This window comes from Chlamydotis macqueenii, chromosome 18 (assembly GCF_036417535.1).
Source record: "Chlamydotis macqueenii isolate bChlMac1 chromosome 18, bChlMac1.mat, whole genome shotgun sequence".
In the NCBI taxonomy this organism is placed as follows: Eukaryota; Metazoa; Chordata; class Aves; order Otidiformes; family Otididae; genus Chlamydotis; species Chlamydotis macqueenii.
Genome location: NC_141573.1, coordinates 11079167 through 11101998, shown reverse-complemented (window position 1 = coordinate 11101998; position 22832 = coordinate 11079167). Strand labels below are relative to the sequence as shown.

Below are 22832 nucleotides of genomic sequence, written 5' to 3'. Positions count from 1 at the left end.
TGTCAGAATCAGCTTTACATCGTTGTGCTTGGCTTAGTTTGAATCTGTAGTATGAAGAGAAAAGCTCTGCCTGCCATTTTTCAGGCTGTTACTTCCTACTGGGCTGAAGCTGGCGTAAACCTGCATGTCCAGCGTGAGTTCCCCCTCCCTGGAACGGGCAGGAGTGGTTTGTACTGCTACGGGGTAAGTGGCCTTTGAGAACTGTTCCCGGTTAAACATACCCTTCCTCCAGCACACTTCAGCTTGCAGTAGTTCCTAGGTGTGTTCTGCTGTGTGCTCACAAACTGTGCCAAAATCAGGAGGGAAGTGGAGGAAAGCCATTTATTTTGGCAGCAGGGCAGGTGTGCGCTGGCCCAAAGCCTCTGTGAAACTGCAGTGTCATTCACCTGCTATTTCCTCCCTGCCCTGCGTGCCCTCCCCTCCCAAACTGGGCGGGACTTTGCAGTTAAATGCAATTTCTTCTCTGTGGCAGCACAACCCGAAACCTCCCGGTTTCATCTCAGTGTGCACCGTGAATTCATGGAACAGTATTCATTACAACGTAGGGAGCGTTAATTGATTAGAGAGACTGCTGGAGGCAGAGGGCACCATGCCTGAAACAGAGCTGTCATGAGTAAAGCAGAGCATGTTGGGCTTTTTCAGCCTCACCAGTAGCTGCTCTTAAAAGATGGTGGTGCCAGTCAGCTCCCAGCTGGTAGTGGGAAAAGGGTCAGGGAGAAGGAAGGGGTCAGCTGAAGCACTGGGCCCCGTTTTCTGGTTATGGCTCCTGTAGCGGCAGGAGTTGTTCTGCTGCTCTCGTGAGTGATGACCAGAGATGGTCAGTCTGCCTGGAGCCCAGACTTTCCAAGCTCATTGCTTGGAAAGCAGGGTGAGATGAGCCTCGTGGTCACTACCACGTGAGCACAGGAGCCTCGGATGACAATTCAGGATCCAGTGCTTTCTGGAGTAATACGTAAAAGTGGCGTGCGTTTCTCTTGCTTGTATGTTTTACATGTTCAGCAGAAGCATCCCTGCATTGGATATGCAAAACATTTTTCTGTTGGTCTTAGTGTTTGAAGATGGTGTGTCCCCACTGATCTCCCACTAATGACTGCTATGTATTACACGCTCCCGTGGAGTTTTTTAAAGCAATTATGCTGCTATTGCGTAATAATCAATAAAGTACAGAGTGTGGCGATGGCTGGCTGGTGTCATGGCCCCCTCGGGTGCTGTCAGCTGAGCTGTTGAAACTCAGCTCCCCTTTCGGAGGAAAAGGCCCGCACCTTTGTGCAGTACCGCGTGCGCCCCATTTACATCACGTCAAGATCCAGGCTGATCCCTTTTCCCCAGACGCCGACTCTGTTTCTGCTGGCACTGTGCCCACACAGGAGAAGGAATTTTCTCAATTTCCGTTAAAGAGGCCAAGCTATTTGAGTCGTTTGAGATCACACACAGGTTAGGTTTAGTTATTACAAATGTGAAATTGGGAAATGACAGAAAGGAAAGTGCATCTGTTTTAAACACAAAATGCTGCACATAAGCTTACGTCTATTAAATTTATTCCAGATGCTCTTGTTCAAACTGGTCTCGTTGTTGCTATACTCAGCGATGTCCGTCTTGTTCAACCAACTTAAATCTCACCTCATTCACTGTGTTGCCATTGTTCTGTGCTGAAAGCCAGGCCTGCATTGCAGGTATTGCAATTAGTTGTCCACACAAGGTCTTTGTGTCCTTGGGGTGGGAGGAGGAGAAATTTCACCAAGGTAAGAACAAGCATACCTCCTCTTCATACTGGGAGAGCAGCTGCGCTCCTCCCTCATCTGCCCAGACAAATCAATGGCTGTAGGCACGCAGCGTCTTGTTCGTGCAGAGGTCTGCCATTCTTGCAGTGTCTCCTGCGCGCATGCTTTCCATGCTGGTCATGCTCCTTAAAATGGGGAATTAGTGCCGACATGCAGGCAGTGGATAGGAAGGAGCTTGCTCTCTCAGCAGCTGATGGAGGAATTTTAAATCAGCGGTCCCCAGACTCTTTGGTCCCAAAAGCCACTGTCAGCTCTGAAAATGTCTGATGGAGCCTCAACAGCAACACTGAAAACCTGCCAATTTGATTTACTCTTCTAGTGGGGTTTGTCTCAACTATATTGAGACAGCATTCTTTAGCTTAATGGTTCCATGGTTTGTTGTTCAGGTGTTTTAACCAAGTCAGTATTTGCTGGTGTATCTCAGTATTCTGTTAAGAATTTTTTTTAAAGTAATTAACACTAACTCTTGTTGGGAAAACTATCTAACAAGGTGCATTAATTTAACAAAACGTCACTCCTCTACATCTCTTGTTTTAAATGTTCTGGTTTTCAACAGACTACACTGCACAGCTTTTTGAGTAGTTTTTAGCCACAGCTTTGAATCATGGTAGCAGAAAATAAATGTTAGGATTTTGTCTTTCTGCTTTACGTACACAATTCAGTAGAGGTTTCCAAAATACGCAGTCTAGAAGTAATTGTGCTTACTAGACAAATATGAAATAGTTTCCTTTGCATCTAAGGCACTTCAGCTTTGAGTGTTCTGAGTAAAAGTTTAAATAATTTGTACTGAAATAAAAGCAATATTCCCTCTTTACATCTCTTTAGTAGATCCTTGGAATATACTAACAATACTTGTGTTTGTGTGAGTGTCTGGGAAAGCGCTGAGAGAATCACGTTTCCCAGACTATGTGGAAAAAGAAAAGAATTTGCTAAATATATTTAAAGGTGGCTTCATGACTCGTACGCTTAACAGAACTGTAAGCCCAGTGTTTAATTAGGTTGTCTGGAATCACGGAAGGAATTTGGGCTCTGAAGTGGCAGAGTACTTGACAACAACATTCATCCCCTTTTCTGTGACGTTTGGTTGAAGATCTTGGGGAACAGCTAAGGCACCCAGTGATACACAGGCCAAAAGATGTTCTGTTTGGCTACAGAATATTTTAATTCCTGGTGTAGTATTTCTGATCATACCGTGCTTTGGTGTAAACACAAGCCCTGGCTAGCCAGTTATCTGCAGACGCTGAAGCGGTTTGGATAAATGCAGCTCAGGGCTCAGCGTACCGGTAGGAGCAGTGTAAGCAATTAGTGCCAATTTCTGCCCTTGCTGTAGAAAAAAAGGCCCAGGAAGGTGGTGGCCAGGCTCACCTGTGACTTTACCACAGGTCCACCTAGAGCAGGGGCTGCTGCTGGGAAGGAGCACGTACTGCTCTGTGGTCTCTCCTCTCATTGCAATGTTCCTTTGGCATCTTTACAATCATTAAGTGGGTTTGAAATTCTGTTGAAATCTATTTCTTGTCTTTTTTTCTTTCCCATTTTCAGCCACCCCTTTCCAGTGAAGTTATTTAACCTTTGTAAAGAAGAGATCAAAAGATCCAAAGACATCCGGAAGCTTCGCTCCAGCACAGGAGTGTGAGTTGATGAAATAAAGTAATCTTTTCTCTCCTCATAAAAAGTGAAGAAAATTTAAGTCCAGTGCATACCAGCTGTAACAGCTAGGGCTATTTCACGGGAAACTTACTTAAATGTAAAATGCACACAGGTACATGGAATGTGAGGGGTGAGAGTTTCACGTACCTCTGCGTGGCTGGGGTGAAAACATGGGCATGTTCTGATAAAACTGAACTGCTTGTAAACGTTGGTGATGTTCCTAAAGATGCAGGGAGTCATTTGCTTTTTGCTTGCACAGAGCCTGACTCGGTGGTGAGGCAAAATACATAAAATTGATCAGGTCTTAAATGTGTGCTAGAAAGAGCTGAATACACCTGCAAAATTATTATCTGGCGTTAAGTAAAAGCCCTCAGCTCAGACAACAGAGACGGCAAAACAAAAATGTACCAGCCAGGAAAGACACCTCTGGGTGAGGGGGGAGGCAAAAATAGACAAAGCAGCGCAGAGCAGTGAAGGTGCATTGCCAGAAACTGGACAAAGTCATTCAGTAAAACCATGGCAAGCAGTGATTTTATGGACGTCATTTCATTGCTTTATTGGCGGTATTTTAGGAGTGCAGGAAAGCCTGAACTGAGAAATTGCCTATGTTTGCCTTTCACTGAAGCGCATCATCCGTGCACGGCCTGCCCTCTCCCTCCGTGGGCTCTGCGCGAGCCGGATCCGGGTGCGGGCTGCGGCACAGGCTTCGGTGCTGCCGCTCAGTAGCTGTGAAACCGTATTTGTACTTGGCAAGGACGTGTGGCGTCTCGGTAACCCCTCCGGATTTCAGCGCGCTTGCCCTCGGTGTTTGTTTTCCCACAGCACTCAGAGTATCAACTGAGATTTCCTGGCGGTAGCGAAGCGTCCCCTCCCGCCCTTTATCTCATACGCATCTTCATCCCGATCCTCAAAATGTGCTTTTGCAGTTATAACACAAGCATCACACAAGATCTATTTTTTTTTCCTTACATTTTCTAGATTTTGTGGCCTGATTCAATTTCAAGGAGACATGAGAGAGAGAGTTTTATTTCAGTTGTTTCTCCTTCTTTGCCATCCGTTTCCTGTAGTAAGTATCGAAGTCACTGTGTGTTATCAAATGTTTTATTTAATATACTTTGCAAGTAAACTAATTAAAAGTACATTAAAGCAGCATTCTTTCTGAGAGATATTAATGTATGTAATAGCAGACACGTGAGAAATAAAACCTGTCTGCGGTGCTGCCCCCTGAAACAGGCTGCTGGATACTCGCAGCGTACCTGACTATCCCACATACTGCTTTTCTACCTTCTGCCCTTACTGTTTGAAATTAGAAGCAATTTAGGTGCCTAAGTAGTCGTTGCTTTTACACAGCACCCAGCACAGTGAAGATCTGTTCACCACCGAGTGCCTGAAAGCTCCCATCAGATAAATTACTGCTAGTTTTGCAATATTTCTGAGAGTAGCAACACCGTAGTAGTTCTGGTTCAAGAAAAATGCGTTTGATCTTTTTGTCAGCTGTGATGAAAGCTTCTGCAACACAGGAAAGCTTATCAGCCGTTTACCTTTTTCATATAAGTAACTGAAGCAGGGCAGAAAACCTGAGTTATTACTCAGAATGTGTAAGAGAAGATCCTATGTGGGGTCTTAGTCCTTTCAAATTGGTGTTGACTTAGGTTTTTGAGAGAGGGGCTGTGGTCACTGCACAAGACCCGGGAGCCCTGGCTTACAGCTGCTGCTGACACCCAAACAAGTCCAACAGCAGCCGTGGCGTTGGTGTTCAACACGGGTTTCACCTGGAAGCTTCTGTGGATGTCCCGTAGGTGAGGACTCGCACTGCAGCAGGCGGCCGTGAAGCTGCATCCATAGTCGTGCTGCGTAGGAGAAACAAAGGCTGTCAGAAGCAATTGAAGGCGCGTAGAAGGAGCGTGAAAACCCGTGAGGTCTTAAAGCGGTTTGAGAACACAGTGAATAGCCTGGTCTCTGGCCAACGCAAACCCACGTTGTTTGTTCTAACACTGACTGCTTTTGCCGATTGCTTTTTGATAAGGTTAAATCATACAGTACTCAGCAAAGTTTGATCCTTCAGATTTTTAGTCCAACTGTTTCCATGTTGTGCGTACTTGCTACACGAATAATTCTTTGCAGGAAAGGCACAATGGACTTGGGAGGACTGAAGGAAGAGCGTTTGAATTTCGTGTTTTACATCATAAATATGTTTTTACAGATGAGTCAATTTAATTTGGCACTACTACTCCAGAAGTAACCCTATAATTTCTTAAAGAGTTTTGCTGACTCTTACAGTCTCCAGACTGGGAAACCTATCTGTTTGGTGGGCCTGCAGCAAGCCAAGTTAGAGCCAGCTCTGGCTCAGGGAGTCACTCCAAGAGAAGAAATGCTCCAGTGGGGCCGTTCTCAACCATTTGAACTTGTTCCCTGTGGGGGACAGATCTTAATCTGACATCTCGCAAAAGTTCAGTGAAAATACACTGATGGTAGTAGCAGGGATTGCCTTGAGGTGCAGAAGCAAAGTCCCTTCCTGCAGCAAATCACTGTGGGAGGCCACAACAGGCTGTAGTGCTGAGTATTGCAACGTGTCTGCCGTAAAATGATTGTCAGCGTGAGAAACCAGTACCAGTACTGGCACTGGGCTCTTCCGTACCGGACTCCGGACGCTTTACTGAGGGTTCCTCTGGCTCTTCCCGTAGATCCGGAAAACAACAGCCAGTCAGGTTTACGAAATGCTGATAACCTACAGTGATGTCGTCGAGCCTGCCACGATGGACGAGGTTGTGACCATTCTCAGCGATACCAACTGGTAAGTGAATTGGGTGCCAGACTGTAATAAGGGCTGAAATAACTCCTGTACCACTGAATTAAAAAAAAAAAAAAAGTCCATGCCTTTGAACACTAATGGCAAGGAATCTGTAAGAAACAATACCGTTGTTTTAGTGATTTATTGCCTGTAGGCCAGAAAAGCTGGCTGAAAAGAATTCTGCGCTGAAGAACTTGCAGTATATTGTCCCACTGGAAGTGCTGTGTATAAAATGACACTAGATGAAGTAAAATATCCATATTTTTCTAACAACATGAAAAGGGAGGAGATCTTGGAAACTGTCCATGAAACAGAGAGAGACTGGGCTGTGCAAACAGTCAAGCTTCAACTGCACCGACAGTTTCTTGGCATTGAAGAGCACTGGCAGGATTTTGGGAAAGGAAGGATCTCTGCAAGCTGGAAAACAACAGAATTAGCAGAACAGCTCAAATCTCCCATGAAATGTAATTGCTCAAAACATTACAAATGTTGTATTCAAGCAAATATTTTGCAGTGGAACACTTCAGGCATTTCCCAAGCACGTGATTGCAGGAATTAAACAGCCACTTTTATATAATGGAATTATTTTTTTACCTACTGTTACCTGTAACATTAGCTTCTTCCCAGTGCAGGGGGAACAGGGCCCTGATCTTCTTGAGCAACACTCACCAAAGCAGCAAAGTCCTTCAGGGGCAGGAACTCGTTCTGGCAGCACCTTGGAAGTGACAGGAGTAGGGAACGCTCCAGAATTTCGGCACTCTGTTTTTCCTATTTGGCAAGTTTTAGCATTGTGCATTATAGTCACCTGGAAACGTGACTGCATGCCTCAGGTATCTGAGGAAACACAGAGTTTTAAGATGCTAATTAGTTTATTAGTTTTGCTGCCACGTTAAACATTTTTCCTTGACACAGACAACTCTCCTGGGTCATGGCTCGACTGGCCTAACACGCTGCCGCAAACCGTCGTCAAAGTTAACGCATGAGAACAGACAGATAGAAAAAAAAATTAATAATAATTTATTCAGGCATTATTTAAATGGCTTTTTGTCTCCATTGACATTTCATGGAAAAAAAAATAACCTAAATATGTTCAAAGGACAAATGCACCTTAAGGTTGTAGTTTACATATTTTCAGACTGTATGCTTACATTCTTTAACTTCTATTTAATTTCTATTCTATTTCTGTGCTTGAGCTTAAGTAACTTTGTATGTGGGAAAGGAAACCTAAATTTGTTATTGCAAGGGATGGCTGCTGCTGGTTTTCTGAATTTTCTAGTATAAAATTAGAATAACGCGCTCAGATTGTAAGAACTGGTTATCAACAACAGCTCTGCCTCGCTGTTCAACGCCTCGCTTAGCTGCATCCTGCTGGGCAGCGTTGGGTTTGGTGTGTCAGTGCTTGCTTCTGAGCTCCGAATTTAGGAGCAGAAGTTACAGAAGGCATTTGCTAACAGAAACAACAGCGTGGATTAGATCGCTGCTGTCACAAGGGGATGTTTACAGTACCGAAATTAGAAGTGGCACACACCAAACTGCTACAGAAAAAGCAGTGGTAGTGCAGCGCTACTCATAACTGGGTTGGTTACCAAAACACGGGAAAATACTTCCTCAGCACCACTGCAGAGAACGACGTACTCTGTTTCACCTTCGCATTTATGAGGTGGGACTGGCTGCCTGCTTTCCTCTGTCTTTGGCCAGGGCTTGCTCGAAGTGCCCTGCTGCAGTGTGTCCCTTGGGCCACAATGAAAGCTGAAGAGCTGGTTTACTTAAAACTTAATTGTTTTATCTTGGTAGATTGGAACTGTTTACAAAAGCAGATTTTTGAAGTCATTGCTGAGTGTCAGGGAGAGCTGCTTGTTCTTCTCAAGCACTCTCGGCGCTAAAACAAGCACAGTAAATTCTGAATTGCACCACGCGTTAATGTCAGGAAGCCAAAGGAGAATCAGTATTTGGGGAAAACTGTCATTACTGGCATGCGTGTATTGTTCCTTGGTGGAACCACACAATTGTGTAAACCAAAGTTTAAACACATTACGCTATAAATAACAACTTTTGTTTAGCTACAGCACGGTTTCCAGTATTAAATATGATAAAAGTATTAAATATGATAAATTGTCCAAGGTGTCTTCTTAAAAAAAATAATAATAATAATAAAGCAGCAGCAGCTCAGGTTCTTTCTAATTTGCCCTTGACTCTTTTTCTCTGTAGTTAAATTTTTAATAGCCCATTTCCAGTTGTTACTTAAGAAAAAGAAAATAAATTGCTGAATTGGTGAGCAATAGTAGCAGTCTCACAGCATTCCAGTGAGAGAGTTTTTTTACAACATGGAAAAGAATGTTGGCTGAAGGGATTGTTGGCATCTGGGGCTTTTTGTAACTGACAGTTCTTGAGGACATTATCTCATGGACATCACGCTAACTCAGAAACTTTTAAAAAGCCTCAGAAGTTTTATGTCTGGATTTTCCATTTCAGGAGAAAATTCTATAGCCTGTAGAAGTTGGGCAAATCCAGTGGTATTTATTTAAATTCTTGATGTGAAGGTTTCTAAAGCAAAAAAAAAGAGCTACAAATTTAGAGAATAATTTAGGGAACTTTAGTCAAAAGGGCTGTATCAGTAAGTGGTTTGGGTTTTTTTGTTGTGGGGTTTTTTTTTTTTTTTTGTTGTTGTTGGTTGTTTTTTTGAATACAAAAGCCTAGAAGAAGAGTCTTGGACATTTACCAGGAACTGTCAGTTCTGGAAGATGTGCTGTGTGTTTATGGTTTATCTGGCTTAAGAAGGTACAAAAAATGTTACATTATTCTAAAAGTGTGACACAACAGAACTTCTGCAATGTGAAACACACATGAGAGTATGGGTGCATGCATAGCGATGGAATAATGGCATGGATGGCTTAAGACTTTGTATGAATAGAGCCAACTTCAGGCTTTAATTTTTGAATTAACTGTAAAATACTTCCTCACGCAGGGAAGCTGAATTGCCAGTAGTCAGAGAGCGGCGCAACTGTCTCTGTGATCTCATGAAGGTGCCCAGACCGCAGCTGGTATCCAAGGTAAAGTACTGGAATGTGCTCCTGAGGGGGTTTTACAGAAACACAGAGATGATCAATGCTCCATCACAGCTGCTGTATCCTTCGGTGAAGCAGATGCAGTTCTTGACGGGGTCACTAATATATCGGTGTGCAGCGGGAGGAGTGTCATAGAATCATAGAATGGTTAGGGTTGGAAGGGACCTTCAAAGGTCATCCAGTCCAACCCCCCTGCCAGGAGCAGGGACATCTCCAACCAGATCAGGTTGCTCAGAGCCCCGGCCAACCTGGCCTGGAATGTTTGCAGGGATGGGGCATCCACCACCTCTCCGGGCAACCTGGGAGAGCGTTCTATAACTCACATCCTAAAAATTTTTTTCCTAATTTCCAATCTAAATCTACCTCCCTCTATTTTAAAACCATTACTCCTTGTCCTGTTGCAACAGGCCCTGCTGAACAGCCTCTCCCCATCTTTCTTGTAGTCCCCCTTGAGGCACTGGAAGACCGCTATCAGGTCTCCCCGGAGCCTCCTCTTCTCCAGGCTGAACAGCCCCAGCTCTCTCAGCCTGTCCTCATAGGAGAAGTGCTCCAGCCCTTTTATCATCGTCATGGCCTCCTCTGGACCTTCTCCAACTGGTCCATGTCCTTCTCATGTTGGGGGCTCCAGAGCTGGACACAGTGCTGCAGGTGGGGTCTCACCAGGGCAGAGCAGAGGGGCAGAATCACCTCCCTCGACCTGCTGGCCATGCTCCTCTTGATGCCGCCCAGGATGCGGTTGGCCTTCTGGGCTGCAAGGGCGCATTGCCTGCTCATGTTGAGCTTCTCATCCACCAGCACTCCCAAGTCCTTCTCCTCAGGACTGCTCTCAATCCATTCCCCACCCAGCCTGGATTTGTGCCTGGGATTGCCATGACCCAGGTGCAGGACCTTGCACTTGGCCTGGTTGAGCTCCATGCGGTTGGCACGGGCCCACCTCTCCAGCCTGTCCAGGTCCCTCTGGTGTTCTCACCGCTTCCGCCAGAATGTATGAAATTGCTGGAGACTGCTGTCATAAGCCCTTGCAGTCTCATTTCTTGAAAAAATTCCAGACTTGTAATGTGACATCTTACTCAGAGAAAACACAAGAAAGAAATAACACAGCACAGATGTGTTCGTCCGCGCTTTCTGGGGAAAGAAAAAGGATAAAAGCTTCCCAGTCCCTTTCAACAACAAAATTACAATGTGGTTGTGCAAGCCACAGGATTCCAACACCACCTGAGAGGAAGAATATCATGGAAAAGTTCATACATTCATTAGAAGACAGACAATATCGCCACCTATGTAGGTCCCATTTCATTTTCATGCAGCCAGTTTGGAAGTGCGCATCTGCTCAGTATTTCAGAAATACAGAATTCTTGGCTTTGGTAAGAGTTGCTGAGGGGTTCCTGTCCTCTGTGCTCCAAAGATGAAGAGGCTGCAATATTCGTTCTTAGAGAACATGTGCTAACATGATAATTTACAAAGAAAAATTATTTTTACTTTGAGTAATACAAGACAAGGTGAAAACACTTGGCATGTAATCATTTCTGTAACCTGATTAAGTTTAAAACCAGTGGTATATCAATTTATTCTTGGCCTTTTAATTTTTTGTTGTTCTGCTTCTAATTCTAGAAAGTTGTGTCCATTGTAATTATTCTAGAATTCAGAAACATCACCCGTGCAGTTGTCTTCCTGAGTTTTTTCTAAGAGTGGCTCTTCATTCCTTTCATTTGCTCATTAAAATACCTGCACACCATTAAGTTTATTTTCATGACTGGAATCACGCAAAGCACAGCTCTGCACAGCCCCATTTTGGAAGGGCAGTACTCTGTTTCACAGCTGCAGCATCTGTGGCCCAGTCACCAAGTCTTTTCTCCTGCGCAGCGGCTGAAGGTGATTTTAGCTCCTGACATTTTCCCAGTGCGTGTCGAACTGGCTCTTGGTGGTTTTGCATTGTGAGTCTGTGAGGTCAGCCTGTTCCTCCTGTGCAGTATTCTGGTAATCCTTTACACTGAAGATGCTTTCTCATGGCAGCAGATCCTATGTTGGAGCTGTCATTGATATAAATAGATATGTATATGTTAAAAAATATATTTTAAAAATGGGTCAGAGACTAATACCTTAGCAATAACCATGAAAGACATCCTGCGGTCCCTGTAGTAGTTTCCTCTGCTCATCTTCGTGTTCTTACCAAGACATGTCTTCAGCTTTCTGCTCTTCGTACAGTCCCAAGGAACCTGCAGCTAACATTTTTGTACTTTTGGAAAACAAGGATCTGAGCCTCGAGCCCATACAAGGAATTGTTTTTAGAGCAAAAGCTGACCTGAGCATTGCTGTTTCAAGGTTTTCTAGTCAACTAATAGAAATGTTATGTTCAAAATGAAGATGAACTTTCCCTGATCTCAAAAACAACTTATTTAAACTCCTTAATTACTGGAGACTGAGAAGACAGACAAGTTAGGAGCAAACTGTATCTACTATAAACAAAAGAATAAGAAATAGCCAAATACACAGACAAGTATTTCAGATGGACTGTTACAGAAAGGGTCATGTGCGCTCTGCAAGTTGTGTGCTGAATTTGGAACTTCACATTTTCTTCCTCTTTTAACATAAGCAAGTAGTTAGTGTGACTGTTAGCAGAAAGTTACGCCTGCAGCTGCCCTGAGGAGAGCTGCTGGAGTTCACACTGGGAGCGGTACTCGCTGAAGGTGAAGGACGTTGCTGGCCAGGTGTCCCCAGCAGCCAGCCCGTGCTCACACACGAGCGCACAGCGCTCTGCTCTCCTTTACAAGCTCCATATCCCAAGAGCAGTAGAGGAAGCCAAGCGTAACACTGTGAGAAGCTGAATGAAGTTAATTTCATATGAAATCAACACTTAGCATTCCTTTAAAACTTGTACAAATGAAGTTTGCTAAAGGGTGGTTAAAAATTAAGGTGTTAGAAAGGACTGTAAATATGATCACTTTGCATGGCTATCATTCCTTCTCCATTTAGGTGACTTAATTACACAATTGGGATGCTGTTAAAATCGTGATGTGCTTCTCCATGTGACTTTTTTTTTTTTCTCTCCTCATTCTCCCTTGCAGAGTTCAGCGTAAGGAAGCCGCAGGCACTGGCTGCTGCTTTGTAAACCGACGCTCTTGGGTCAGGTGCCGTTAGGACTGGAAGAGTTTGTGCAGCAGCACCCTGGCAAACTGGATTCCCAGCACGAGCCGCGCTGTTGAACAAAAGAAAGGCACGGGTTCCGTCTGGCAGCACTGTGCAGCTATGCCATAGGAAAGCAGCAAAGATTCATTACGTTTCAGGTTTTAAGTCATCCTTTGTAGCCACAAGATGGCGAGTTCTCTTCATTCTCCTGTCACAGCTGACCTGGGGTTTTGATGTCGGTGATTTGTCTGCAGCTCTGCACGGAGCCGCTCAGCCTGCGCTTGCTGTACAACCTGAGGTGTTAAACCTGACTTGCTGCGTTAGTCTCTTGTGTTTCAGAGTTAAGAACGGCAACGCTTAGTGATAATGAAATTCCTGAACATAACGTATCTCTGTGTATAAGTCTGTCATTCCTATGTCATTGGTCGAACAAAAAAAAAAATCCAGGTTGCACTTCAGCCAGTCAAGGCCTCTCTTTCTAGCTCTTTCTATAACTGATTCAAGCAAATGTTTCTGTGGTAAACTGGCCTTAACAACTGAAGCTTTATTTTTTTTCCCTTGAAGAGTACAGAGGTGACTCAGTACTTCAGGCAGCGGATAGGAAGTTAGACCATTTCTTACTGACTGTACAGCGGCACGGCTCTAACATTTACCTGGAGGGAGGGGGAGGACGAACGCACAGGCAGCATGATGTTCCAATTACACTGTGTTATTTGATGGTTCTAATTAAATCCCACTATCCCAGCACAAGCAGAACAGTGGCTCTGTGTGTGTGTGTACAGCTATGGAGAGGTGAAAAGAAGGAAACATTCAGGCTGAGGAGCTAAAAACTTCTCGGTGAAGTACCTGCTACAGCCTGCAGCAATCTTCCACTGCAAGTGCTCATTTCCAGAATGGCAACCTGTCTCACTCTGAGTACTTTTCCTTTTTAAGAAGATACCTAGAAATTCTGTTATTTAATAGAATTTATGGATGCCACAGCTGAGTGTCCGTGCTGGCCCTGTGCAGAGCTCCACAAGCACCAGCTGCTGCTCCCAGCAGCAGGAAAGGAGCCACTGGCAGGGACTGGTTGAGGGCCCCAAGCACTGTTTGGCAGAACCCTCTCTGTAAACTGCCCATGGTCGTAGGCTGTGCTTGCTGCATTTCTCAGGCTTCCCTATGGTACCAGTCCTCTTTGGATCTTATGGCCTGTATTTGATGGTTCTTCAGTTAGAAATACAATTTAACAATCAAACTGAGTTTGCACACAAGTGGTGTGCAACAGTAAAATGTGCAAATAGCATTATCCCTGCTGTTACTGGGACCTCCCTTTGAAGGGGTTACTCAGGAGAAAGGTTTAAGTTAATGAGGCACAAATAACTAAAAAATTCTAACACGCTGGCCTTCGCACACACAGATACATGGAGGATAACACACTTCAGTAGCACTGCCTTACCCTGGGTTTCAGTTAAAGTGATAATAATCCAGCCCTTCCTTCAAGTTCAGCGTCTCCAGGTTTGTTTCAAATGCTCCACCTGTCAAATCCTGTGAGGGAAGAAACAGAGAATGAGATCAACCACACTCACTTCAGGTCCTAACAGGTTTGGATAATTTGGTTCTTCAGACCACAGAAGGAAGTCAGTCCCGTTGGCAGAGCTACACAAAAATAAACCAAGGCTCAGAAGAAATGGTTCCACTCAAAAATAAAGTGTATGTTGAAAACAGTGTTCAAATTAATAGGCTTGTGGTGTGTGTGAGGGGTGCCAGTAAACAACTCCATCTCCTGCTGCTGAGGGCAAGGATGACACTGCACAGCCTGCAGCCGGCTTGCTCCAGGTTTTGTTTGCTGCTGCAGCCGTTTTCAGAGACTGGACCAAGGGAACGAGTCTGACAAAAGAGTGAATTCTGTAGATTTTTGAACAATAATTAGCTTGTCTGAGGAAACAGACCTTTCATCAGACAACTGAAATACTTTGCATAGTTAAAGTTACGTTATCTGAGCAGGAACCCGGGAGGTTCGCCTCATGCGCAGTCTCGCAAGGCAGTGATGTCACTGAGGAAACATCCCAACCTCAGCCTTTCTGAGTGTTTCTGCTTTGGCCTTCCTGGGGTCCTTACTTCTGATCTTCAGGAATGTCACCAAATAAAAAGGAACTAAAGCTTACACTAGGTATATAGGAGGGAGGTAAAGAGATTTCTTGTGGCTGGGCCAGAGCAGCAATATTGGCGTTGTAACAACACGCAGCAGTACTGCAAGTGTTCAGGACAGGAAGTTACAAAACCAGAGTCCAGCTGAAACTGGAATTAAAGGAGGCAGAACACTAGACTCTGGCTAGCATAACTAGGTTCCAAAAATCACTCTGGGATTTTTACTGAACGTGAGTTCAGAAACGAAGCTTTCCGTCTCTCGTGGAGGAGCGTACATCCAGCTTCCCAGCAGCTGATCTGCGTACGAACGTGCTCACAGCATCTGGGTGTTGCTTGGAAGCCTTCACAACACAGCCAGCCCACCAGGGACTCTAACAACAAACCGAGCTGTCCTCCCTCCTCCAGACCTCTGCGGTGTTCCTGCTGCCTGTATTTATACAGGAAAGGAAACGCTGCCCATGTAGGTGTCAAACCTCCTGCCCAAACCAAACGCTGTGCCTCGGGATCACAGCTCAACTCCCCTTTCTCCTCTGTGATGCTCATCTACCTGCCACGTTCTTCTGATTTCACCGGCACTGCCAACAAAGGCAAAGCTGACAATCTGATCCAGAACTTCAACAAAAACCATAACTACCAGTCATAAAAGTCATAATTGAGGTCTGATGTTACTAACCATAAAAAAAAAAATAAGAATAGCTAATGACTGATTTGGAGAAGGGCAGGAAAGTCCCATGGCACTGGGCTTTTCAGCAAGGGCTCCACTTACCCAAGGTAACCAGTTTCTTACCTGAGCCATAAGGCCCTGCTTGTGAAAGACATCAAGTACTTTTTTTTTTCTTACTACTTCTTGAAAACAAGACTATTTGATGGCATTTAATACTTTGAGGGACTGGGTCCTAGGTTTGCAAGTCAGTTAAGATCCCAAACTGTCACTGGTCCATCTGCATAACCCACCACTCTCGTCAACGGGGAATTTTATTCAAAACTGTAGGCCTTAATTACAACCTTTCGCCTCTACTAATGATGTCATAAACCCAAGATTTCCCAGGTTAGGACATAGGGTACAAAACAGTTGCGTTTTGCCTGCTGAAAAATCAACCTGCTCTAAAGAAGGGTTTAGAGAAAAAAATAGAAAAGAGCTCAGATGCTAAATTAAGCAGGGGAATTAAAAACAAATCTTCGTTCCCAGAGCACAAGCCTGAGGTGACAGAACAAGGCAGGGTTTTGCCACAACTGGTCTAAGAGTAAATTTACTGAAAACTTTACACAATCAAACTAGTTTAATTACTGAGACTGAAAAATAAAAATCGCTTTCATTTCAAGCACTTGGGTACGTGCCAGACCGGGGCACAGTACGTGGTTTCTAAGCATTTTGTTTTCACCTCAAAGCGAGAGAACATAGACAGTGCGGACCCTCGGGTGAAGTGGTTCTACAGGCTGCTCCGCCGTTCTGAAGAGCTAAAGTCACAATTTCATTCTCTTCAGCAGAAAGTCACACAGCCACACACACACCCCCAGCTACAGCCCTCTGGGAAGCCATTTGAAAACACAAACTGAGCAAAGATCACAAAGGATGATGGCTTCTTCAAAATGATTCTATATGGTAACACAGTACTGCCCATGCTAGCAGGGGAGGAACTGCCTGGAAACATAAATAAGCAAACACTGCTGCAAGTACATGGCCAGCAGAGTTGCTTCTTGCAAACAACCCACTTAATAAACATATCTAATCTTCAAAATTACCCTCGTAGAGCTGCATATAAACATGCAGGTTTTGTTTGTGTCAAAACTAAAAATAATCCTCTCCCATGAACAGGAAAAGAAAAGGCAGTAAGGCCCCAGGACACTTTCTTCCTCTGAAGGATGCTGATGAACTTACGTCGATGAATAATAAAGCTAAATTTGGAAGTCAGGGATGTTTAGGGATTTGTTACTGACTGTGGTTTAAGACATTAGCTAAAGAGGATCTGCAGCTAGTTCTGCCTTACATAAACTTCCAACGCTTCCGTGCACCAGGGAGCTCGGCTGTAGCTGTTGTACTGACAGCTGTCCACGCAAGAGATGTCCGTACGTTCACGGGGGTTTGTCTGTTTGCTTGCCGCATGACCTGAGACAGAGCTGGGTTGCTGAACAAACTACTTGCCCCGACACCTCTGATGCCTCTTCTCTCTCCACTGGGTTTTACACTTCCTGCACTCTGGTAGAGATATATTCATGGTTTTATTTTGTTCTTAGGTTGCCTGTGGTTTCTCAGGTGACCGTAGGGTATTAGGCACCGCTAACAGAAAAGTTCGGTTTCAGTTCTGTATTATAAATTTTGTTTTTCTAACAACCTGATTCTCTGTCTTCAAAATATTGAAATAATAATAATGACACAGGTGTACTGTGAGGTTCGTATGATTAACAAGTATCAATATGTTTAAAATCTGTAGAAAACACCATTCTGTGTTCCCAGCGTGGAGAGCTGCTGGAACTCCCTGCACGCTGATCTTCAGTCACCTCTGCACCAGGGAGTTTTTGCCATCAGCCCTTACCACACCAACCTGCACAGCAGTCAACTCTGTAATTGGATCATGAAGTGAGAGGGGTAGGGAGACAACTGGCTTGCAGTTTCTAGAGATCTGGCTCCATATGAACGGCTACTGACTTTAAATTCTCCTGTAAAGTGAGCTGCTTCAGAGACAGAGTTTAGAAGCAGCTTTACAAACTCTGAAATTGTTTCAAGGAGGTCAAATTGTACTTCCAAAGCAAACACTGCATATTATTTAAACGATACTATGGCCTGTAGTGTTCTGTGATCAGCAAGTAGAAAATGGCCACGAGTGGAAAAACAAACTGAAATCCCCACTGAAGCCACGGGCCAGAGCGTTCAGGCAAAATGTTGTATAATAGTCTCAGTGTAAGGGCTTCACAAATTAAATGCATTTTATAACAGGTTGCACAGATGTTTTGTCTAGGGACTTCCACCCACCATTATTTGTAGTATGAAAAATTAAGTTAGTTGTAATATTACTAGCTTATCCAAGAGTTTATCAACCAACAGTATATGATAATGCCCTAAGGTACCTTCAGTCTGGCTGAACAACTCACGGTTACGATCTCAGATATGACCGTAAAGTTGAGAGAGATAGCTTAAAAGCAGACTGCACCAGGTGAGACTCAGCTAGATCTGATCTTTGAAAGCAGCTTTACAAACTCTGAAATTGTTTCAAGGAGGTCAAATTGTATTTCCAAAGCAAACACTGCATATTACTTAAACGATACTATGGCCTGTAGTGTTCTGTGATCAGCAAGTAGAAAATGCTCAGTGGCCAATCTGATCTTCAAACAGATCTAGCACAGCGTTAGAATGGCGGTGTTTGTGTGTACCTACAGGTTTTGGTTACTGCTAGAGACTTTTTTACTAGCGTTTGCTAATTTACTAGAATGTATTTGCTATTTTGCTTTAAAACCTGTCTTACCCGATACACCGTGCTTTGCTATTTTAACTATAACAGCAAAGTAACTGCTGGCTATCACCTTCCAGTTATGTTATTAGGTCAATTAAAGCAGCTGAAATAAGAAAGTTACCACAGTCAGGCACAGAAGAGGCTTCAGAACTGGCAGTGCCAAACAAAACGGCTTTTAAGGTCTGACTTCAAAAACAAAGCCTTTGCTGCGAAATATTAGGAACAGATGAGGCCGGCTGGCCGACTGTATATGCTCATCTGTGCATATAATGTTGCTCGGCAAGAAAGCAAACCAGACCCAAGCTCCTTTACAGAAGCTGTACCTTTTATTATTCTTCATACTACTTTACTTAACACTGCCATTTTAAGTCCCTGAAATACTTTGCACAATCAATTTGATAAAAAGGCCATTCAGTTGCATAGCTGCGTAGTAAAAGCTTCTGGGAAGCTTTACTTACAGTAAATAGAAATTCATTTTCATAATTCATTTTCATTTCATCCATTGCACATAAAGCCAGGGCTGAAGGTGGCACTCACCAGCTTCACGCAGATGATGAAAGGTGGAGTCGCGTCTCGGAAGTGACATATGGGAATTTTTGGTTTTGGTCTCTCCTGCAGGAAAAAGCAGCACAGTTCAGGAGAGAGGCACACAAGGTTACTTGTTAGCTTGGTTTTAGAAGCTACTAAAGTGGGAAAAAATTACTTTGAGTCCTCATGCTAAATAGTCCAGCTGGTCATATGCTTCCCCTTGTTATTTTGCCAGTCATTTCAAGTACCCCTTATCCTCTTACCGTAGTCTGTCAGTACAGCTGTGGCTCTCTGAATGACGTTACACATGACACCAGACCTGAATTAAGAGCTTTCTGCTGTTGAAAGGAAAAGGTCTCACTCCTCTCCTCCACTGCTTCTTCCTTACCTCCAGCCTCTACTTTTAGCCCTTTCCCAAACAATTCCCTCTTTGGCCTGATTGCAAGGTATGCTGCTTAAATAGCCTACCCCATAAAAAACATGTCCTTTCTTTTTTTGGGAGGTTAATTTTCTGTCACTTTAGTGAGCTGCTTCACCTTACTGTGCCGCCAGAGAAGCATCAGAGCAGGCACAATAGTAAATACAAAGGAGAATCTTTCCCTCGCAGTGGGAGCTGTTAAATAAATGGCTTATATGTAACTGGGACTTCACCATGGATTTTCTAAGGATTCCCAACAGGCTGCAGTACAATCTCCTTTATTACTGACCTGAGAGGATGGCTATGTCTTAGGAAGACAAATGTGCAGGATCTGTAACAATTATGCTGGCAGTATTACTGCACTGGTAGTTAGTGAGTCCTCAGTATTCCAGGTCAAAATCCTGAACTCCGATTGCCTTCATGCAGATGAAAGGACTGCTTAGCTTCTCAGTACAGAATTTTACAGTTACTCCAGTCTAACCACAGGCTGTATCTGAGGAGCAGCCCTCCCTCCACCACTCTGTCCTACTCCCATCAGACAGAAGGATCATGGAACCTCAGGGCAATTTGATTCACAAGATAACTTGCTGGAAAACTTTTATTTTGAGGGTTCCTTTTCTGCCAGATCAGCTAACTGAACCAAGTCATCTTTTAGCCACAAGACTGCCAGACCCATTATAAACAAAGCGGTGGGAGTGTGTGGCTGAGGCCAGGGCGCGCAGTCAGACCACCCCTGCAGTCAGCCTGGCCGAGCCGTAACGTCCGATCGCACTCTGGGAAGACTGCGCTCAAGGATCCGATCCAACACCCAGTGAAACCAAGTACTGTCTTTTCACCAACTCTTGTAGGGACTGAATCCGGATGAAACTTTACTCCAGGTCTTGAGCTAATTGCTACCATGAAATTAATACTACAACACGACAACATTTGGTTTTCTATATAGTTTGGTTTTTGCCATTAAATATCATGCTGCTTTGTCTAGGGAATAAATGTTGCTGCCTACAATTTTAGCTCCCAAGGAACCTACTGAAGTTTTATTCAGACACAGTATATCTATAATAAACAGAGAGGCTACAATTAATCACAGAAGCTTTCTTTATTTTAATAGATATTTGACTTTTATCCATCATGAGCTAAATTCTACTCCCACTTAAAGAGAAAAAACTGTCAGCGCAGGCTATGTTTTACTCTGTTATCAGAATCCTTTCAGATTATATACATTTTTGTCTTTCTAAACTGACTTCGGTGAGTGCGAGGTCTGTATTTCTGGCTCCAGAGACTGCACTCCAGTGTCAATCCCCTGCTACCTAGCCTTCTAAACAACATTTAAAATAAGTGATGCATTCCTTCATTTCCCAGAATACTTCCAGATCACAGTAAAGAATGGAAGAGTAGTTACAACTGACCTCAGATTCTTCGTAAGTGTAGAATCCTTTTGTTATTTTCTTTTCATCAACATCACAAAATGCAGTTACCTGGGAAAACAGCAGCAGAGCATTTCAGTACAATTCTTTGCTACCAGCAGATATTTCACCTGTAGTGCATCTCTGTAAGTAATGCTACAGGCACATGGACGAACACAGGAATAGGGCAATGTACCCTAGTCCTCCTACAGAGCTTAAAAATTTGTTACATCCTTTCTAGGTGTATCTTAAGGAGATGGGGAAATTTTGCCGTAGTCTACGAGCACCTTATGCTTTGACGAACATGAGAACAAGGGATCTAAGCTACTGACCGCGTAAGAGAAAACACATATGAGATGATCAACTTCATCCTCAGTGATGTGCTAACTAAACTAAAGACAGAGACTAGCCTCCGCATCTCCGCATCGTGGCACTCCCACTGAACACCCAAGATGAGATAACACAAACCCTCTTCCTCCTGCCCACCCCAAGCGTACGCTCCACCACCAGACACTCAGGAGACGAGTGCTGCACCATTGCTTCGGATGCTCTGGTGATACCAGCCTCAATTCATGGTCATAACACACCACATTTGGGAATTCTCAGGGTTTTGGACTTTGAATTTTTCAACTGAAAAGTTCAGCAGATTTGATGTTTAAACACAAATAATTACTGCTTCATTTTGGTTATTCTTACTGTGGTTACGGAAGCATTATTTGTAACCCTACTTGCCAAATATTTCAGATGTTTTTTTTATTTGCATTCCTCATAAATATGCAGGCAGAATAAATGCCTGCAATCCAAAACACACCGTGGCCTCATTTTTGAACCATTAGGTTGCCAGTAACATTTTGGAAGACTTCTAAAAATAAATGTAGCTGTGTTTTCCTCTGACTTCCATCGAATCTACTCATACTGTCCACACAGAACTCTTACACTGAAGCAGAACAGTTAATATAGTTAAGGTCTGGCAGAAATCAATTATTCTGGTGAAAGCTGGAGAGCAGTGTTCCTACCTTAATTGTTCCATTAAAAATTGATTAACAACACTTACTGCTGAGAAAATTTGAAAAGTCTAACAGCTGTTTATTAATTTATTAAGTTAGAGATGGCTGCAAAAGGCTGGCTTGCTTACTGTGTCTACAAATCTCTCCCACAATTTCCTCCTGCGATTAAGACAGTTTTCTTTCACCTAAAGTGACCTCATTCTGTTTGTGCAGAGGAAAACACAGACACGAGAGCACTGGTGTCATAATGCTGAACCTTTGCGTCCTTTCTTGCTGTCTCACTCCGGATGCAGTGCCACCTTTCCAGCCCCAGGGCAGAACTGCAGAGGAACAGAACCGTGTTACGTGGGTTTTCAGGCAATGGCCAGCTAGAGCTGCATTCTCTTGCAACGTAAAAGGTGTTTCTACATCAAAAATACTTTGGAGATATTTCCACTATCCAATGGAACAGTTTTCTGTCCAAATCCTTAAATACCGTAGAATCATAGAATAATAGAATAATATCAGTTCTTCCATTAAACATCAAAGGAAAGAGAATACAAACAAAAACATCAAGGGACCACAAATCTGGCTAAACCCCAACACTGTGCAAAGTCAATGTGGAAAATGCAGCTGCTAAACTGGAGGGGGGGTGGGCAGGGATAGCCCTTGGAACCACGCAGAGGCAGACATTCACACCTGGAAAACAGGCTGCTTGAAAGCAGGCACCAAAAGAAATGAAGAACAGAACATTAAGGAAACATTAAATTTTCACTTTAGGATGGAAAGGAATAAAGGAATCGCGTTACAGACCAGCAGGTCTAGACTTTTGCTTTGGATGATCCTGATGCAGGGGTTGCACTAAGGACGCTTCCCCTGTTTCAGGCGTTACAATGGAAATAGAAAGAAAGGAGGCAACTCAGGGCAGTACTAGGAAGTTATTAGACATCATACAAGGTCTTTGTGGCTGATGCAGGCTGGGCTGGACAGCAGCAAACACAAGCAACCCCTTCAGGCACAAAGACTAAGAACCAGGACCTTCCTTAGGCTTGCTTTATTCACCAAAACAGAGGTTAATACCCTTTACAGCCCTGGCCCTATTTCCATGACCACTGTAATGCTTTGTTGTAGTTGAAAAATCAGATGGTGTAGACCGAGCACAGTAAACTACATCCCAAGATTTCCTCTACCCATCTTATTGATATGCGTACATACCCACACGTATAAAAACATGTACACATATATGAGCAGAAGCCACTGTGGAAAGTGAGGTTACTTAGCTGTATCCTTTGCATTTTGTGTTAACCGCCTTTAAAATTCTCCAATATTCTGCACATCTCAGTTCCACCACTAATGTTTTACTGTCCTAGAAGGTGTGATCATTATAAACAAAATTTAGCAGGATGTATCTTTACTGTCAACCCAACAGAGTTCTGGGACTAAATACAGTCCAATACATTGACTTATCTAAAAATAATCGTAGCTATTCTTTCAGCTAGTTATACTCCTAT

At 43.7% G+C, this 22832-nt stretch overlaps 2 protein-coding genes across 6 annotated transcripts in view; one reads left to right on the top strand and one right to left on the bottom strand.

Annotated features, from left to right (window-relative positions):
- The window catches only part of TBCD (tubulin folding cofactor D), a 127564-nt gene extending 114928 nt beyond the window's left edge, over positions 1-12636 (top strand). For all 4 annotated transcript variants that reach the window (XM_086762207.1, XM_086762206.1, XM_086762205.1 and 1 more), the window contains exons 36-40: positions 3321-3410; positions 4407-4494; positions 6113-6222; positions 9185-9269; positions 12350-12636. In XM_086762207.1, coding sequence (XP_086618333.1) covers positions 3321-3410; positions 4407-4494; positions 6113-6222; positions 9185-9269; positions 12350-12361 — 385 coding nt within the window. In that variant the 3' untranslated portion in view covers positions 12362-12636. The remainder of the gene's footprint in view (positions 1-3320; positions 3411-4406; positions 4495-6112; positions 6223-9184; positions 9270-12349) is intronic.
- Positions 10251-22832, bottom strand: part of QTGAL (queuosine-tRNA galactosyltransferase) — a 132429-nt gene continuing 119847 nt past the window's right edge. For both annotated transcript variants that reach the window (XM_086762213.1, XM_086762211.1), the window contains 4 exons: positions 20339-20407; positions 18524-18598; positions 13846-13934; positions 10251-11314 (listed from right to left, as the gene is read on the bottom strand). In XM_086762213.1, coding sequence (XP_086618339.1) covers positions 13854-13934; positions 18524-18598; positions 20339-20407 — 225 coding nt within the window. In that variant the 3' untranslated portion in view covers positions 10251-11314; positions 13846-13853. The remainder of the gene's footprint in view (positions 11315-13845; positions 13935-18523; positions 18599-20338; positions 20408-22832) is intronic.